Source organism: Ammospiza caudacuta, chromosome 1 (assembly GCF_027887145.1).
Source record: "Ammospiza caudacuta isolate bAmmCau1 chromosome 1, bAmmCau1.pri, whole genome shotgun sequence".
Taxonomy (NCBI): domain Eukaryota; kingdom Metazoa; phylum Chordata; class Aves; order Passeriformes; family Passerellidae; genus Ammospiza; species Ammospiza caudacuta.
The window spans coordinates 2,739,312-2,756,574 of NC_080593.1; the positions used below are offsets into that span (position 1 = coordinate 2,739,312).

Here is a 17,263-nt window from a genome sequence, read left to right on the forward strand (position 1 = left end):
ATTAGGCCCTGATAAATGACTCTCCTTTGTGTCACCAGAAGTTCTTCTCAGCCCTCCCAAGACAGGTCAGAGTGATGCAGCAGATGAAAAAAGCTTTTAATTCTGTTGAGATTTTAATTCTGTTGTTTTGTGTGATGCCATTGGTTGATCTGCTGTCAGGCTTAGGGAGGGAGATCATCTTGCCATGCAAACTTCTCTTTGCTCAGCTGTGTAGGAGAGGGTGAATTCTCCAAGCAGCCATCATTGGATCAGAATGGTTTGGGCTGGGAGGGACCTTAAAGGACATCTGGTTCCAACCCTCTTCTATGGGCAGGGATGGCACTCACTAGGTCACTCAGTTGCTGAGGGCCCTGTTCAAACTGTCCTTGAACACTTCCAGGGATGGGACATCCATAGAAAACCTCCGATGTTCTGTCAGTCTATATCCTAGGAACTTAGGGACCCAGCAACCCAACATTTGTGAACTCTTTGCTGAGCCTGTGCCTTAAAGATCACTGAGCTGGGAGGAAAAAAAAATAATTTTTCGAGCTGTTCCTAAATGAGATTTAGTGAATCAGACTTAAACAAAGAAAGGCTACAGGGCAGAGAATCACTCTCCTAAACAAGGAAAACTGGAGCTTGATTAGATTCAGAAATGTGCCTGGAACAGAGATAAAATCACAATCCATACACTGAGATGTGAGCTGCAAAAGGATTTGGGAGAATTGTCCCAATTGTCCCAATTGAATTGCCCAAGAATAAACCTTTAACAAATCAAGGCGTGGGGAGGATGGGAGGAACATAAATAACCAGCCTGGGTTTGCTGAAGGCTTTGGAGATTTCCCTGGGCCATGTGTAAAGTTGGTGAGACCAGAATTCAGGTCTCCACCCTGGGCCAAGCTGTGTTTGCTGGAGTCCCTGAATAAAGTAACCAGATACTGGGTGAGAAGGTTAAAGGTTGCAAGCCAAACAGGATGGGGATGGGAAAAACACCCTGGTGCTGAGGCAACCTCATTCTCCCTCTGATCAGATGGGATTTTGGATGGTCACTGTCATGGCAGTCACATTGGAGGTCTGAAAGAGAATTGCAACTTGAGAAATGAGGAGGTAGAAAGGAAATTGGGAAAACACAGTAATTAGGAAGATCAAAGGCTGAAGATGGTGGAAGCTTTTCAATCCACATTTAGCCAGCTTTTACTGGGAGGTTTTTCCATATTCTTACCTTTCTTGGCTCATTTTCATTGGGCAGAGGGTAAACTTGCCTCTGGAATAATAAATGTGAGAATTCCAGCAATAAGAAAGGGGAAATGTAGGCAAGTGAAAAAGGGAGGTTTAGAGGGCAGATGTGCCTTGATAAGGTTAAGAAAACATTGGGCTTCTTTGCAGGCTGCACCTATTCTTAGCAAAATATGTGTTAGCAGGACTTGCCTTTTAAAAATAACATCCTCTCATTGCCAGTTTGCTTGCTGTGGACCAAACAGAAAATCCTATGACAGACTGGAGAAATATCTCCTCAGGATAGGCAGCATAATGAGTCTCTGATCCAAGTTCTTGCAGTTTCCTGCTAATTCCATGAGCTGCTTTTGCTCTGTGCTCCCCCAGTGTTTTGCAGTGCTGTGCCTCTCACGTTTTTCCTAGTGGGCAGGTTTTGGCAGCTCTGTTATTTTCTGTTTTATTTGCACCTCTCTGACCTGGGTGCAAATAAAACAGAAAATGGTGGTGCTGGTTATGGGCCAGATGGTTTGGGTTACCTGCTCTCAGGACACCTCTGGTCCTTCTGTAGTCCCCTGACCCAAATCAACCTGACCAGGCACATTCTAGACCTTGTAAAGAGCATGGAGGGATGCTCAGGAGGAGGAGGAGGAGGCTGGTGGGTTTTGGAACCACTCTGACATCTCCAAAAGCCCTTGGCTGGGTTCATCCCAGGCCTCAGTTCAGTTTATCAGCTGCTGTTGCTCCAAAGCTCCATTCAGAGGGAGATAAGACGTGTGTGCAGGATGAAAGCAGAGTTGTTTTCAGAGGATATCTGTGACTCCAAGCTGCCAAAGATAGCCTTGCACTGCCTTTGCCTGGCTGGGAGAGCACTGCTGTTACAGCAGCATGCTCCTAAGAGTCAACCAACCCTGCTGTGCTTGAGCTTTTTCCTGGAATAGATTTTTTTTTTTTTCACTTTAGGTACTGCTTAGTGACTGTAAAGGGAGAGGGGTTAATGATATGGCAGCTGCTCCAATATGGGAATACACTTGTGTGCCTCTCAGGTGCAGCTTGTGTTTCTTTTTGGCCCTTGTGCAGCTCTGAGTGTTCCCAGTGGCAGCTCCAGCCTCCCTCCTGCCAGAGGGCTGCATCCCCCTGACCAAAGCTGGGCCTCACAGAATCCCAGAATGTTTAGGAAGAGACATTACACTTCATCATCTTCCACTCCTGCTATGGCAGGGAGGCATTCCACTATCCCGGGTTGCTCCAAGCCTGGCCTTGGACACTTCCAGGGATCCAGGGGCAGCCACAGCTTCTCAGGGCACCCTGTGCCAGGGCCTCCCCACCCTCAGAATAAAGAATATCATCATAATATCTTATTTAACCCTGAAAAAAAAATCAGGAAAAGAAGAAAAAAAGGCTAATCACCATCTGGAGTGTGGGCAGAGCAGATCTGTGACTGTTCACAGGGGTCCAAGGATGAGGGAAGAGATGAGGATCTGACTCCATGTTTCAGAAGGCTGATTTATTATTTTATGATATATATTGCATTAAAACTATACTAAAAGAATAGAAGAAAGGATTTCATCAGAAGGCTGGCTAAAAATAGAATAGCAAAGAATGATAACAAAGGTTTGTGGCTCAGCTCTCTGTCTGAGCCAGCTGGCTGTGATTGGCCATTAATTAGAAACAACCACATGGGCCAATCACAGATGCACCTGTTGCATTCCACAGCAGCAGATAATCAATGTTTACATTTTGTTCCTGAGGTCTCTCAGCTTCTCAGGAGGAAACACCCTAAGGAAAGGATTTTTCATAAAAGATGTCTGCGACAGAGATCTGTGTAACCATAGCTGAAGGCTTTTCAAGGCAAGGCTTTTACTTGCCTTAAACGAGGTGTATTTAGGCATAACATTAAAAAAAAAATTCCAAGTTGACATGGTTAGTGTCACCTTCCTGTTCCTGGACATAGTATATGGGTTCCCAGTCAGGTTTTACCCTCAGGATAACAAAGGTAGTCCATGGCACTGCTCCCTTCAGGTGTGCTGTCAAGACTTTAGAGTCTGGTACCTCATTTAAACTGAAGGAGGGGAGGTTTATATCAGATATTAGGAAGAAATTCTTTAATGTGAGGGTGGTGAGGCGGGATGGAGTCACAAAAAGCCAGCTGGGAGCTGGCCCAGCCAATACTGGAAGGTAAAGGGACATATCCAGGCATGATCTCTCGCAAAGCATGAGCAGTGTTCCAGCACTGGCTGATCCAGTGTGAGACATGACTGCGGCACCAGGCCCTGGCCCCAGCTGTGCTCTTCAGTCCAGCTCCCCTTTCCCCACTTCAGGCCTGGGGTATCAGGGTGATGTCACAGCGCAGCTGTCGCTGGAATTTGACATTGTTGAGCTCATGAAGTGACTTCCCTCACTGTCATGCAGCTGCTTGGTGGCTTTGATCTATGCTTGGGTTGGGCCCTCAGCCAGAGCACTGCAGCCCCACTGCTGGAGGAGGGCTCAGGCAATTGCGAGACTGGGGCTCATTCTCTATTTCTTTTATTTTTGTGGGCAAAAGCTGCTGTAGAGCCTTTGGGGCTGGTGGAGAGAACAGAAAACTCATTTTGTGCACATCTGATTGTGCACAGCCACCTCACAGCTCTCTGTGCCCTTTCAGCTCACTTCTGCTGTAAGACCCTTAAAACTTTGGTTCTTGCAGCAGCTCAGCTGCTCACTCCCACCTGGAATTACTGCCCTGTGTTGTGTCCCATGACCAGCTTGTTTGTCATTAAACAGACACATTTTATGAAAAATCCTTTCCTTAGGATTTTTTCTCCTGAGAAGCTGAGACACCTCAGGAACAAAATGCAAACATTGATTATCTGCTGCTGTGGGATGCAACAGGTGCATCTGGGATTGGGCTCATGTGGTTGTTTCTAATTAATGGCCAATCACAGTCAGCTGGCTCAGACTCTCTGAGAGAAAAGCTTTTGTTATTCATTCCTTCTTTTTCTATTCTTAGCCAGGCTTCTGATGAAATCCTGTCTTCTATTCCTTTAGTATAGTTTTAATGTAATGTATATCATAAAATAATAAATCATCCTTGTGAAACATGGAGTCAGATCCTCATCTCTGCCCTCATCCTAAGACCCCCGTGAACACGGTCACAACTGAACCAATTCTGGAAGGATTCCTTTTGAGGCCTTTTACTCCAACATGGCCTTGACCATTTCCAGGGATGGGGCAGCCACTGCTCTGTTACTTTGATATTTTATGAAAAATATCTTTCCTAAGATTATTTTTTCTCTTAAAAAGCTGAGAAGCTCCAACTTCTTTATGTTTTGCTGCTTTAAAATATAATTTAGAAAATTATTTACTCAACAGGTAAATAGTTTTAATTTAATGTCTAATCACAGCCAGCTGTGTCAGACTCTCTGAGTCTGTCACAAGTTTTTATCATCGTTCTTTCCTAACCTTCTAATGTCTCCTTTCTCTTTCTTTAGTATAATTTCATATAATATGATTTCATATAATATAGTATAATTTCTTATAGTATAGTATAATACAGTATGATTTCATACAGTATAATTTTGTGTAGTATAATTTTATATAGTATAGTATAATATAATTTCATATAGTATAGCGCACCACACCCATAATATAGAATATGGTATAATATAATATAATATAATATAATATAATATAATATAATATAATATAATATGGTATAATATAATATGGTATAATATAATATGGTATAATATAATATGGTATAATATAATATAATATAGTATAATATAATATAATATAATATAATATAATATAATATAATAGTCAGCCTTCTGAAAAGTTAGGGTCAATTCTCATCTCTCACCTCATCCTAAAACCCACAACACAGCTCCTCTGGGCAATGTATTTTAGGGCCTCACCACCCTCAAAGAGAATTTCTTCCTAAATTCCCATCTCATTCTCCTTCCTCTTTTTTCCCCTCTTAAGAACCCACCATACCCTTCAAGGCAAAGCTGAAGGACCTCGAGGTGCGGGAGAAGGAATCTGCCACGTTCCAGTGCGAAGTGCCCGTGGCTGGGACAGAGACAGCCTGGTTCAAGGAGGAGACCAAGCTGCAGCAGAGCAAGAAGTACAACATCGAGGAGGAGGGCACCTACCGCCGCCTCACCGTGCAGAACGTCACCACGGACGATGATGCTGTTTACATCTGCGAGATGAAGGAAGGGAGCAGGACCATTGCAGAGCTCTCTGTCCAAGGTAAGTGAAATAGGAGCCTCCTCCAGCCTGGTCTCATCAGCTCTTGGAGGTCTGTTTCACACCCAAGATAGCGCAGGTACCGTAGAAGGCATAAAATCAACAGGATGGCTTCTGTGGCACTGTTGGAAACAAAGAGGTTTAATAAAAGGCAAAATAACAAAACTCTTTACAGAGGATAAACTGAGCCAGGTGCAAGAGTTACTTGCTCCTGGTAAAATATCTCACAAAAGCCATTCATTTCTTCGTTCTCTTCTTTTTCTTGTAAATTGCTCAGGTGGAACTTTTTGGCTCCTGTCCAATGAGCTATCCTTAAGTTTGAGGTGAAGTCCCTCAGGTCCTATGAGGGGTCTTTTTACCTAATTGAGGAGAGAAACTTCTGGGCTTATTTCCTTTTTAAGGGGACAAAGGATAGTTTTGTCACTCCGTCCATGGGAGGGCACATTGCTCTAGGTAAGAACAGCTCTTGGTGTTTCAGATTGGCCAAAAGTGTGGGATTCACACGTGGAACTCTGGGTTTGACCTTGAGAGCAGGATTTACCATGTCCATGTGGGCACTGAAGGGGAGCAGAGTCCCTTGTGGTGTGAAGATGTGGTCAGTGGGTCCCTGGGGCTCCTGGCAGGGTGTCTCTGGACACAGGGCCACACAGCAGGGACAGGCTGTGTTGCACAAGATGTCACCCAGTGGGAACCCATGCTGGAAGAAGCTGCCTCCAGCTGTGGCCTGGCCCTTCTCTTTGATGCTTTGGAGTAGCTTCCTGAAACAGAGGCTAGGCAAGATTAGGAGGATAAAAGTGGGTGTTTATTAAAGGCCTTCAAAGGTTCACCTTGGGCAGTGAGAAACCTCTGAGAGGGGCTGCACCCAGGATGACGATGGTCATGAGTTTTTCATGCAGTTATAAATTTGATCTGCTTACATACCAGGGGTTAATCCTCCAATTACAGCTTCAGGTAATGAAGTAATTTACTCCAAATTTTCATCCCCCAATTCCCAGAATGACCAGGTTGGAAGAGACCTTCAAGACCATTGAGTCCAACCCAGCCTCAAAACTTCAACTGAACCCTGGCACCCTGTGCCACATCCAGGCTGTGTTAAACACACCCAGGGATGGGGACTGCACCACCTCCCCAGGCAGCCATTCCAGAACTTTATCACTCTTTCTGTGAAAAACTTTTTCCTGATAACCAACCTAAACTTCCCTTGACACAGCTTCAGGGGAATTCACGGTTTACATCTCTCAGGGCCTGAGACAGTTAGGTGTCCCTGAGTTTCAGGCCTAGAGAGGAATTGTTTTGTCTGAATAAATGGGAGAACAGCAGCTGATAGGCCATGGAGTTTTAGAGTTATATACTAAAGCAGTACAGGATCTGAAAAATATAAAAGCTGAATCCTAAGGCATCACCTTAACATGACCCCAAGCATCAGATGTGTCCCCTGGCACTGTCACACCCATCTTGCCCAGTGAATAGAGGGGTCACTCTTGTCCAGTAATGATGCTGACCACAATGGAAAGGGAGTTTAGCTGTGGTTTGTGGCCAGATGTGTGGTGTAGGCTGCAGTCAGTACCACCATGGTTTAGATGGGAAACACAGCTCCAGGTCCCTGGCAGCGGGAGCTGTTCTCTGGAGTTTAGGAAGGGGACAAGGGAAGTCTTGGGACTCTAGCTGCTCAGAGTGACCCTGAGATGTGTCAGAAAGTCTCTTTTCCCAGCCTGGTGCTTGAAGAAGGAGTCAGAGCTTGTCATTTCTTGGTCTTAAGGTTGTTTATTGTGTCTTATCTGTAAAATTCTTTCTCCTGTCCTGCTGAGGTCCGTCCAGCAGGACAGTTCCAGGCACTCTGCCTGCCCCCGGGGGGGGGGTGTTATGTTTTTATACTAAAAACTACGTGTACAATGTTTACAATTACTTGCCAATACCTATCACCTATGTTAGACAGTGAGCTTCTACTCTAAACCAATCTAAAAGTGCCAGCATCACCCTGAAGATGGAGGCCAAGAAGAAGGAGAAAGGCTGGACATGCACAGATTCCTCCATCTTTCCTCCTGAACCTCCATTCTAAAAACCCCAAAAATCTATTTTTCACCCCGTGATAAATTCACTGTCATTCTACTTAAACTGTTGTGGCTTGCAGATCCTCATGTAACGTTGGTAATTTGCTCCATGGGTCATAATCAAACCCACAGGCATCTTGGGCTCTGTGCCAGGGTCCCTGAGCCCCCTGGCAGGGCTCTGGGCTGCTCAGGACAGCCAGAGGGATGTCCTGAATTCTGACAGGAAAGGACAAAGGATGGCCAAGTCCAGTTGTCCTGAGTCTGGTGGTTCAGGCTGGAGTGGGAGTAGGTGTGGTTGGGTATGGTGTGGGTGTCTGTCAGTGAGCAGACACAAACCCCAGGGCTGCAGGCACTGGAGGCTGCCACAGCTACAGGATTCATCTTGTCCTGACTCGTTTGAAGCCTGAGTATACTCCCAGTGAAACCAGAAGGAGTTCTTCATACACAAAAGCTGGGTGATGTGCATCCTCATGAAAATTCCTTTTTGTACCACCAGTAAAGAGCTGAGAGTGCACAGAGGTGGATGCAGTAGGGAAAATTTAGCCCAGAGATGTGGGAGAGCTCAGACTGACATCTTTTTGTTGCACCTTCTGTTAGGTCTGGACCAGCCCACACCCGTGTGTTTGCTCCCAGCAGGACAGCTGGTATTTTTTCACTTGTTTGTGCTGTAATGGCATGTTCCATCCAAGAGAGAGTGACTGAGCCAGGTGGAGCTTTCTGCAGGGAGAGGAGGCAGAGCCATCCTGAGGGAGCCTTGTGCCTGCCCTGGAGGGGATTGGAGAGAGCAAGGTGGGGTTGGGACAGTGTGAGAGCTGGGCCAGAGGTGAAGAGCTGTGGGATGAGCACAGTGCTGAGGGCAGAGAGGTCAAGGAGGAGGATAAGCAGAGAACCAAGCTTGAATCTTGTGGTGAAACCTGTTACTTTATCAGGGAATTCAGCATTGCTGTCCATTAAACAGCTCTGGCTGATCTGCCTGGGCAAAGCCTCTTTCACCTCTCAGGGACTGCTCTGGAGTTGGAGCCAGTCACTGTTGGTCATTTGGGGTGGTCTCCTTGTGGTTTGTCCAATCTTTTGTGTGAATATTCACATCTTACAGCTTTGGGGTTGTCCCAGTAAGTGATGATAATCACAGTCACTTGGAAAGGACATAAATTCATTTAATGTGAATTTCTGTGTTGACACTAAGACGAAACCTGAGATTTTTCAGTGTCTTTCTCATTAATTTGGGTAACTTCTGTGTCTGCCATATTGATTATGTGATTTACTTTGATGGAGATGAAATCCTAAAGGCAGAGGAGAGACTTGTCTGGCTTAAGACTGACCTACTTCAGCAAAGTTTTAATTTGAATTTCCAGCATATATGGACAATGAAAGCTGTCAAATCTGTTCTCTTGCAAGGCCATATGTATTTTGTGTTTACCCAACATCTGGCTTTGCTTGGTAAAGAAACCTGAGTGACTACAGTCAAATAAGATTTGCTTTTCTCTCTTTGAAGGCCAAAATGAGTCCTTGGGGTCATCTGTTCTGTGTGATTCAGAGCCGTGGAATTTATTTTCAGGTGTCTGCATGGTGTCTACAATATTTTGACTGGGTGTGGGCTAGTCCTGTTTCAGTCTGGACAGTCCAAAGCGTTTAATATCTGCTGTTTGCTGACTGTGATTATTTTGTTATCTGAAGGGAACATCATTAAAAAACTCCCACGGAAAACTGCTGTCTTCATCAAGGACACAGCCACCTTCTGCGTGGAGCTGGACAACGACTGCCAGAACGTCAGGTGGCTGAAGAACAGAGAGGAAGTGAAGCCCAGCGACCGCATCTCCATCACCTGCTCTGGCAAACAGCACACCATGACCATCCGGGAGTGCAAGGTGGAGGATGCTGGGGAGATTGCCTTCCTGGCTGATGAAAGCAGGACTTCCACCCAGTTCACTGTGACCAGTAAGCTTCTCTTTTGTTTGGCCTTGGCGTTGTGTCTTCCCATGGCACCGTTGCTGTTTCGAGGGCCACCATGGTAATTTTGGTGTCCAAAACCAGCTGAAAATTTGATGCTTGCCACCAAAAGGCCATCAGCCTGTCTGTGGGTGTTGTGAGATGTTTGGAGGGATCCAAACAGGACTTTCACCCAGTTCACTGTGACCAGTGAGCTTCTCTTTTGTTTAGCCTTGGTGTTGTGTCTTCCCATGGCCCCGTTGTTGTTTCGAGTGCCATTGTGGTAATTTTGGTGTCCAAAACCAGCTGAAGGTTTGATGTCTGCCACAAAAAGCCAACATCCTGAGTGTTGTGAGGTGTTTGGAAGGATCCAAACAGAGAGAATATCTCTGAGATATTAGAGTCATGGAATGGATTGGGTTGGATGGGATCACCTCATTCCATCCTATGCCATGGGCAGGGACACTTTGCATCAAACCAAGATTTTCAGGGCCTTGTCCAGCCTGGCCTTGAACACTTCCAGAGGTGGAGCATCCATGGTTTCTCTGGTAAAAGCAGTGCTGGGGAAAGACCATGCTACAATCTTATCTTACTTAACAGAGCAGTAGCAGCAGGTGCAACATCATCAAGACTGGACCTGAAATGAAATTTTGGTGAAGTTGCCTAATTTTCTTTGGCTTTATTTTGATGACACTGCATTTCCCAGGTGAAATCTGCTTTATTTAAGACATAAATACATGTGATTTCTGGCTCTGTTTCAGTTCTGGTTCATATATGAACAAATCACTCACAATTTGGGAAGAGTAAATCTTTTCTTCCACCACTGCAATCGATCAATGTCAAAAGGGAATCTTTTATTTAACAGATATGTAACTGTTGAGTTACATAAACTTGGTTTGGGCATTCTGAAGCCATTGAACTAAAATGAGGAAAAAATGAGGAAAGTGTCACATTTGGTTTTGTGACAGTTTCTAAGGTATTTGAGAAGCTATACCATCCAAACAAGCACCTATGCAATGGGGACAATAAAGTTCAGCTTGATTTCAGACCCTGCTGTTTAAATTATGAAGAAAGGGTTGATTCATGGAATAGAAATTATAAGAAACTGTCTTCCCACAAACAGATATTGCTGAAGAAAACATTGCATTACCATTTCTGATGGCAAGGTCAAGATATCCCATTCCAGGGCTTAGTGTTCAGCTTAATGTTACCCTAATGGGACCTTTGACATCTATCTGTGACCAACAGTCACTGACAGGCTGGTAACTGTGCACCCCAAACCACTTCTGTGTCTATTTCTGTAAGGAAGGAAAAGCGTATCGCCTTGAGATTTCCTATTTTTACACTTTGTGCATATCGGATTTACTGCCTGGAGAATCCTCTGTGCTGTGTCCACATCTTTTTCAATTAGCTGGGTGGGGTTGGTGGTGGTTCTGATATCTTTTATAATGTACAGGCAATGTTTGTTTATTATTTGTCATCTTGCATTGTTAATGCAAGATGATAAATAATGCAAAACCACGCCCATTTTAAAGATGAGGAAACAGAGGCAGGAAGGAGCTGCCTCTTTGTCCCAGAGCTCAGTTTTTAGTTTAGGCTCATCAACAGACTCCATCTGCAGTCAGGAATTCTTGAGTATGTCCACTGTGTGTTTCACCCCCCTCCCACACCTTCTTTAAGCTGGATTAATTGCTCCTGAGTGTGCTGCTCGTGGGATCACAGCTGTAGTCTGGTTGACTGACTTCACCCAGACACCTTTCAGATAGCCAAAATTAAATGAAATTAATCCTGGGCCATGCCAGTGGAGGTGTAACCAGAGCACATCAGGTAATTCCTCTTGACCATATAAGTGGCAGGACATAGTGAATAATCCTGATGTGACTTGAGCCTTCTCTAAAGGGTTCAAGAGGAATTAAAGGCTGAAAATAAATATTTATTATGCAAATACCTGCAGGAATACATTTGTAGCCTCAGGTACCATAAAATAGGCACATCTCCTCAATACTGGGTTCTCATGGTGGGAACACATCTTTGTTGCTTCCTTTTGAAGTAAATTTCAAGTCCCAGAAACTGGTTCTGCATAAATTACTAAAACAAAGATCCCAAACAATGTCACTATTGGGAGACAAAGTTACAACTTTATTACAGTGGGGGCAGCATAAAATTCAAAAGTAGGACAGATATCCAGATGAAGGGGCTGCAGGGAGCATCCAAGCCTGTGTAACATGCCAGGCTCTCCATAACTCTTAAAAGATTTGAACAACCTTAGAAGATGGGTAAAACCATCAGCAGAGTGAAAATAAGAAGCTGAGTGCTAGTCTGCTTTGCCCAGGAGCTGTGAAGGGCAAAAATGTGTGTCTGTATCCAGCACTGAAGACTTAAACCTACAAAATGTTTGAAGACTCTCTGATTGTCATGACAGTTTTAATATTGTGTAGTGTGAGGATGTTCACAGGGGTCCGAGGTTGAGGGAAGAGATGAGGATCTGACTCCATATTTCAGAAGTTTTATTTTTAATATTTTATTTATTATTTTATGATATATATTACATTAAAACTATACTAAAAGAATAGAAGAAAGGATTTCATCAGAAGGCTAGCTAAGAATAGAAAAAGAAAGAATGATAACAAAGGTTTGTGGCTCAGCTCTCTGTCCGAGCCAGCTGGGCTGTGACTGGCCATTAATTAAAAACAACCACATAAGCCCAATCACAGATCCACCTGTTGCATTCCACAACAGCAGATAACCATTGTTTACATTTCCTTCCTGAGGCCTCTCAGCTTCTCAGGAGGAAAAATCCTAAGGAAAGGATTTTTCATAAAAGATGTCTGCGACAGTGTAGAAACCACATATGTTTAGCTGTGCAATACAATTATTGGACATCCAAATTTGAACTTCATCTGGAACGATAATGAGTCTATGATCTTTGTTTAAAACTTTCTCAAAGCATCTTCCATCCATTCTCTTGCTTTTCCATCTCACATCGAGGTTTTATTGAGGTTTATTAAGCAAGATGAGCTTTTAGCCCAGCGTAAACCATTTTAGCTTTTCCCCTTTGATGTAACTCACTTCTCTGCTTGGTTTTGTTTCCTTCCCTTGCGCAGCTCCCAAGAAACCTCCCACCCAACCTCCCTCTGACCCTGTGGTGAAAAATAAAACAGAAACCTCAGTGACGCTGGCGTGGTCCCCTCCGAGGATGGAGCGGCCCATCCCGGTGGACGGCTACATCGTGGAGCGCAAGAAGCTCACCGGCTTCACCTGGGTCAGGTGCCACGAGTCCCACGTGCCCAGCCCCGAGCTTACGGTCAGCACCCTGCCAGAAGAAGCTGACTACCAGTTCAGAGTGTCTGCTGTCAATGCCTACGGACAGAGCCCCTACCTGGAGTTCCCTGGGAGCCTGCACCTCGGTGAGCATGAAACCGGCACTAAATGGGGTGGTCGGACACGTGGAGGCTTTGAAAATGTTTCCCATGGCTTTGAGGATGGAGAAATAGCCCAGCAAATCCTCTTTGCCTTCACTGCTGGTTCTCCTGCTTTGTGCCAACACTGACCTTCAGCAAAGAGAGGAAGGAAAAAGCCCAAACCCACCCCAGTGAGGGTGGTTGGGTTTCTGTGGTGGAACTGTGTGTTCATGTTCCAATATCCCACATCAGGCTGTGGGAGAGGCAGAGCTCCCTGCTCTGGACCTTAAACCTGTAAATGCTTCTTCTGCCCCTGCAGTTCAAAGAAAAATTGAGATGGCCTTATGGTACAATTTTCAATTTATAGAGATATCGATCTTGCACATAGAGAATATTTATGGGTGATCATACCATCATGAAAACCAAGTTCTAGCCAGTCTCTCTTTAATCTAAGAATTTCTAGGAGAAATCTAGGGGTTTTGCTTTATTTCTAGGGTGCCAATGTACCTATAGAATCATTGGGTGCAATGGGATTTCTTCTTCCTTTGAATCATTGCACTAGGAAATATCTGTACAGATATTGAAGACCCACACAAACTCTGATCATATTGTGTCTTGATTGTGTCATCCTTGTCCCTCGCTGTCTGAACATATCTGTATTGTGCTAAAATATCTAGAACTGACTCATAGGTATATCTAGAAGTCCCTCCTTCTGAAATCTAAGAATGATATTGGCTATTCAATAAACAACACACTTGTATGGGACTTAGGTGTTTCTGGCCTAGGCCTTTATACATTTTAGGGATTAAAAAAAAATCAGTAAAATATGCCTGTTTTCCTAGACCTGCAAAAACAGAACTCCAGAGGTCAATTACCTGCTGTGGAAGGAAATAAATCCTTTAGACCAACCATGCCTTTCCTTCAGTGCATGAGAATTTTATAAAGCTGCATTAATTAATTCTCACATCTCGTTTACCCTTACAATTTGGCTCCTAAGATGAGTTATCCTCCAGCATGGTAGCCTTGTTCTCAGAGGTGTGTGATGTTCTTCCCTAGAACCTGTCCTGGCTGTGAAGAACCCCCTGACAACAGCTGAAGTTGCACCTGGAGGGGATGCCCTGTTCACTGTTGACCTGACCAAGACATGTTCTGGCACTTGGTCCCTGAATGGCAAAGTCTTACAGGAAAGTGAGACCTACATCATCAACAGAACCCAAACCACTCACACCCTGGTCATTAAAAACGTCACCAGGAAAGATGATGGGACAGAAGTGAAATTTGTTGCCAATGACGTTGAGACCAGCACCAAGATGAGAGTGAGAGGTATTTATTGTCATTGTCATTTATTGTCATCCATTCTTCTCCCACTCAGGGGGTGGTTGCTGGGACTTGAGGATTAAAACTGGGGCTGGAGGCTTTCCTTGATCTGTGGGAAGCATCTGGAATTGTGTCATGTAATTAATGTGTGTCCTGGTAATGACCTCACAGCTCAGAGTGAGCTGATCTGGCCAGCTGATGGTATCTGAACTAGATTGCTTCACATCAGCTCATGAATTTCTGTCGAATTTTTGTCATTCACAACCATCTGTCAGTGGATTCTGTCACCAAATCTGCCACTAATTCACCTTAAAGCTGTAATTTCAGCTCTAGCTTTGACCATTCTCTTTGATTGTAATAGTCTTCCAAAAGTAAAAGAGCATTCATTACTAACAAAGCTTTTTTTTAAGATTTTTTAGTCCACCATGTGTGGGCTATAAAGTTAGTATGCTGGAACTTGATTTAAGATCAAGGTTTCCTCTATGAAATGACAGTAACATCTGTACCTACCACACTGCAAGGCAAAACATAATGAATTCAAAATTAATAATTTCTTCTGGAAGTATGTGTAGATATCTGCAGAATCATGTTTAGAGTATTATTTATCAGTAGAAAAATATGTGTTGGGGTTTTTTTCTTAGTAACTCTGACAGTAAAAACAGATCAAATTTTCTGAACTGAGAAAGAATGCACAGTATTTACATAAGTGTTGTTACAGTCTCATGTAAGTTGAATTGTACAGCACTTTTCTCTAACAAGCTAAAAATGCAGCCCCATCTCTCTCTCTACAAGACCTTTGAAGGACAAACTGTCCAATTAAGAAATGACACCTTAATTATTTTTACTTTTGACCCAATAACCAACCACCCATGGCTGCAATGGGGACTTTTTATCCAATTACACAAAACCACCCAAACCCATGGAGAAGGTGAAGAAGATGGAGAAGAAGGAGAAGGAGCAGCCCCCACCTCATCTTGCTTTATATCCATTACTGTATTCTAAACCCTAAACTCTAAGTTTCCCACCCTGTGATCTCACATATTTCTGTTCAAATTCCAAAATTCCACACCCACAATCCCAGTTCTGTCATTCCATTCTGGAAGCTTCTCCACGACCTCAGGTCAGTGCAGTGTTCTCCTGGGGGTCAGTGCCTGCCAGCACAGAAATTTGAAATTCTCTGCAATCAGTTTTCCAACAGAGTGTGAGGGCAGGAACAGGATCTAAGACCTTCAGAGACCTCACAGTCTACAGCAGGCCTGTATCAGGGATAAGTTATCATGGTATAACTCAAAGTAACCAAGCCTCTTGTCCTGGCAGGAGCTGCAGTGAGATTCACCAACAAGACCAAAGATGTAGAAAAAGTCTCAGCTCGGCTGAGGGAGGAAGCCAAACTCCAGGCTGAGCTTTCAGGCACAGAGGCCACTGTGAAGTGGATGAAAGATGGGAAGGAGCTCAAGGCCAGTGAAAATTACGAGTTCCAAACCGTGGGGAAGAGGCACATCCTGAAAATCCGCAGCACTGCTGAGGAGGACGCTGGAGTCTATGAGTGTGTCTGTGAGGGGGATAAAATGGTTTATCAGCTCTCAGTGAAAGGTGAGCGACTGCCTGGGCTGCTCTGCACTGATGGTGTTCCTGCCCTAAACCTGTGGAGCCATCAAGGACACAAAGGGAGGCTCCAAGAGGGAGTTGGGTGATTGCCCATCAACATCCAGCCTTGATAATGTGTCCCACAGCAGAACGGGGGAGCAAATACAGCAACTGGCCAGGTGCTAGGAGCTGTGCTTTCACTCCATCTTGATATTCCAGGGAATTTGGTGTAATTTGGTGAGGGTGAGTGGTGGGTAGGGAAAAGTGCTCTTGAGATGAAGAAGTTCAGCCCCAAGGGCAGGACACGACACAAGGTCCTGCAGTTCTGGTTGTACAGAGACTTCAGGTCTGGTTGTACAAGATCATCTTGGCATTGTGGGATTTGTTTTTTTTGTTTTTGTTTTTTTTTGTGCATTTTTGTTTTGTTTTATAATGATGATGATGATTATTATTACTATTAGCTTGAGGATTTTTTTTTGTTATTTTCTGTCAATATTTTGGTGGACAAGAGAAAAGACCTTTCCAGGGCACACTGGATGGCTTAACCCCTTCCTGTTTACAAGGTGTTCAGATGTCTAGAAAAACAGCAAGGTAGCACTTGATTTTGATATTTCTTGAACCAGCACTGTTTTACAGCTGATCTATTTTTTTAGCTGTTCTTCCTTTCATGGCAGTCTCTACCTTTACCCTGAAACCAACAGCATTAAGCCTCCTTCTTGCAAACCTTCCCATCTGTGCAAGATTTTATGAAATTTTATGAACTAGAGCCAAGCTGTCTCTGCCTTGAAGGGGACCAGGTTTTACCTAAAACCCCCAGTCCATCCCCAGACTGTTCCTCACATGGATCATCAGATGTCTGCTGAGGTTCAGAGCACAAAATCTTACCCCAGGCCAGTCCAGCCTGTTCTCAGACTGTCACCAAAAGTTAGGGAAAAACAAAATCTCTCCAACATCATCTATTAGTTAGAGAATTAAGGCATCATTTTATTTCTGGCCAGGATGTGCAATAGAAATATTTTCATCCACACATTGGCTGGGTCATGGGAGGAAATCATGCCATCATACGTGATGTTTACTTGATTTTTCACTTGCTTATACAGTCAAAACTCAGAGAAATTAATCAGTTCAATGTTCATTGGTCCCAAATTCTGCAGTTCTTAGTATTTGGTTTCCTATTAGTTATTGATCCCTTTGCCTTCAATGCTAATTTGGTTCTCATTCTGTGTTCTCTTATTGATCTTTTCTGAGACCAGGTGTCTCTGACCATGCCAGGGGTGCTGTCTGGAGTTGATGTTCATTAATGGTGGTGATCTTTTTTATATCTCCTCTGCTACCCCCGGTCTGTTGAGGTGTTAAACTCCTCAGGCCTCATGTGGTGATACAGTTCTTTGAGAAGAAAATTCAATTCCTTTCCCCTGGGCAAAGGCAAACAAAACCCCTGACTGAAGTAATATAAAAATTTTAAACTTTGTATTGTTTAATACAATTGAACAGTTGTATTAAACAATTGTCAAATGTTTAATTTAACAATTTAGTTGTTAAATTAAACAATTCAGG

General features: G+C 43.9%; 1 protein-coding gene across 1 annotated transcript in view; it reads left to right on the forward strand.

Moving 5' to 3' along the window:
- OBSCN (obscurin, cytoskeletal calmodulin and titin-interacting RhoGEF) overlaps positions 1–17,263 on the forward strand; it is a 195,248-nt gene that overhangs the window by 14,093 nt on the left and 163,892 nt on the right. The window contains 5 exon segments of the mRNA XM_058801413.1: positions 5,155–5,424; positions 9,150–9,410; positions 12,506–12,808; positions 13,859–14,125; positions 15,437–15,712. Of these exon segments, the coding sequence (XP_058657396.1) occupies positions 5,155–5,424; positions 9,150–9,410; positions 12,506–12,808; positions 13,859–14,125; positions 15,437–15,712 (1,377 nt within the window).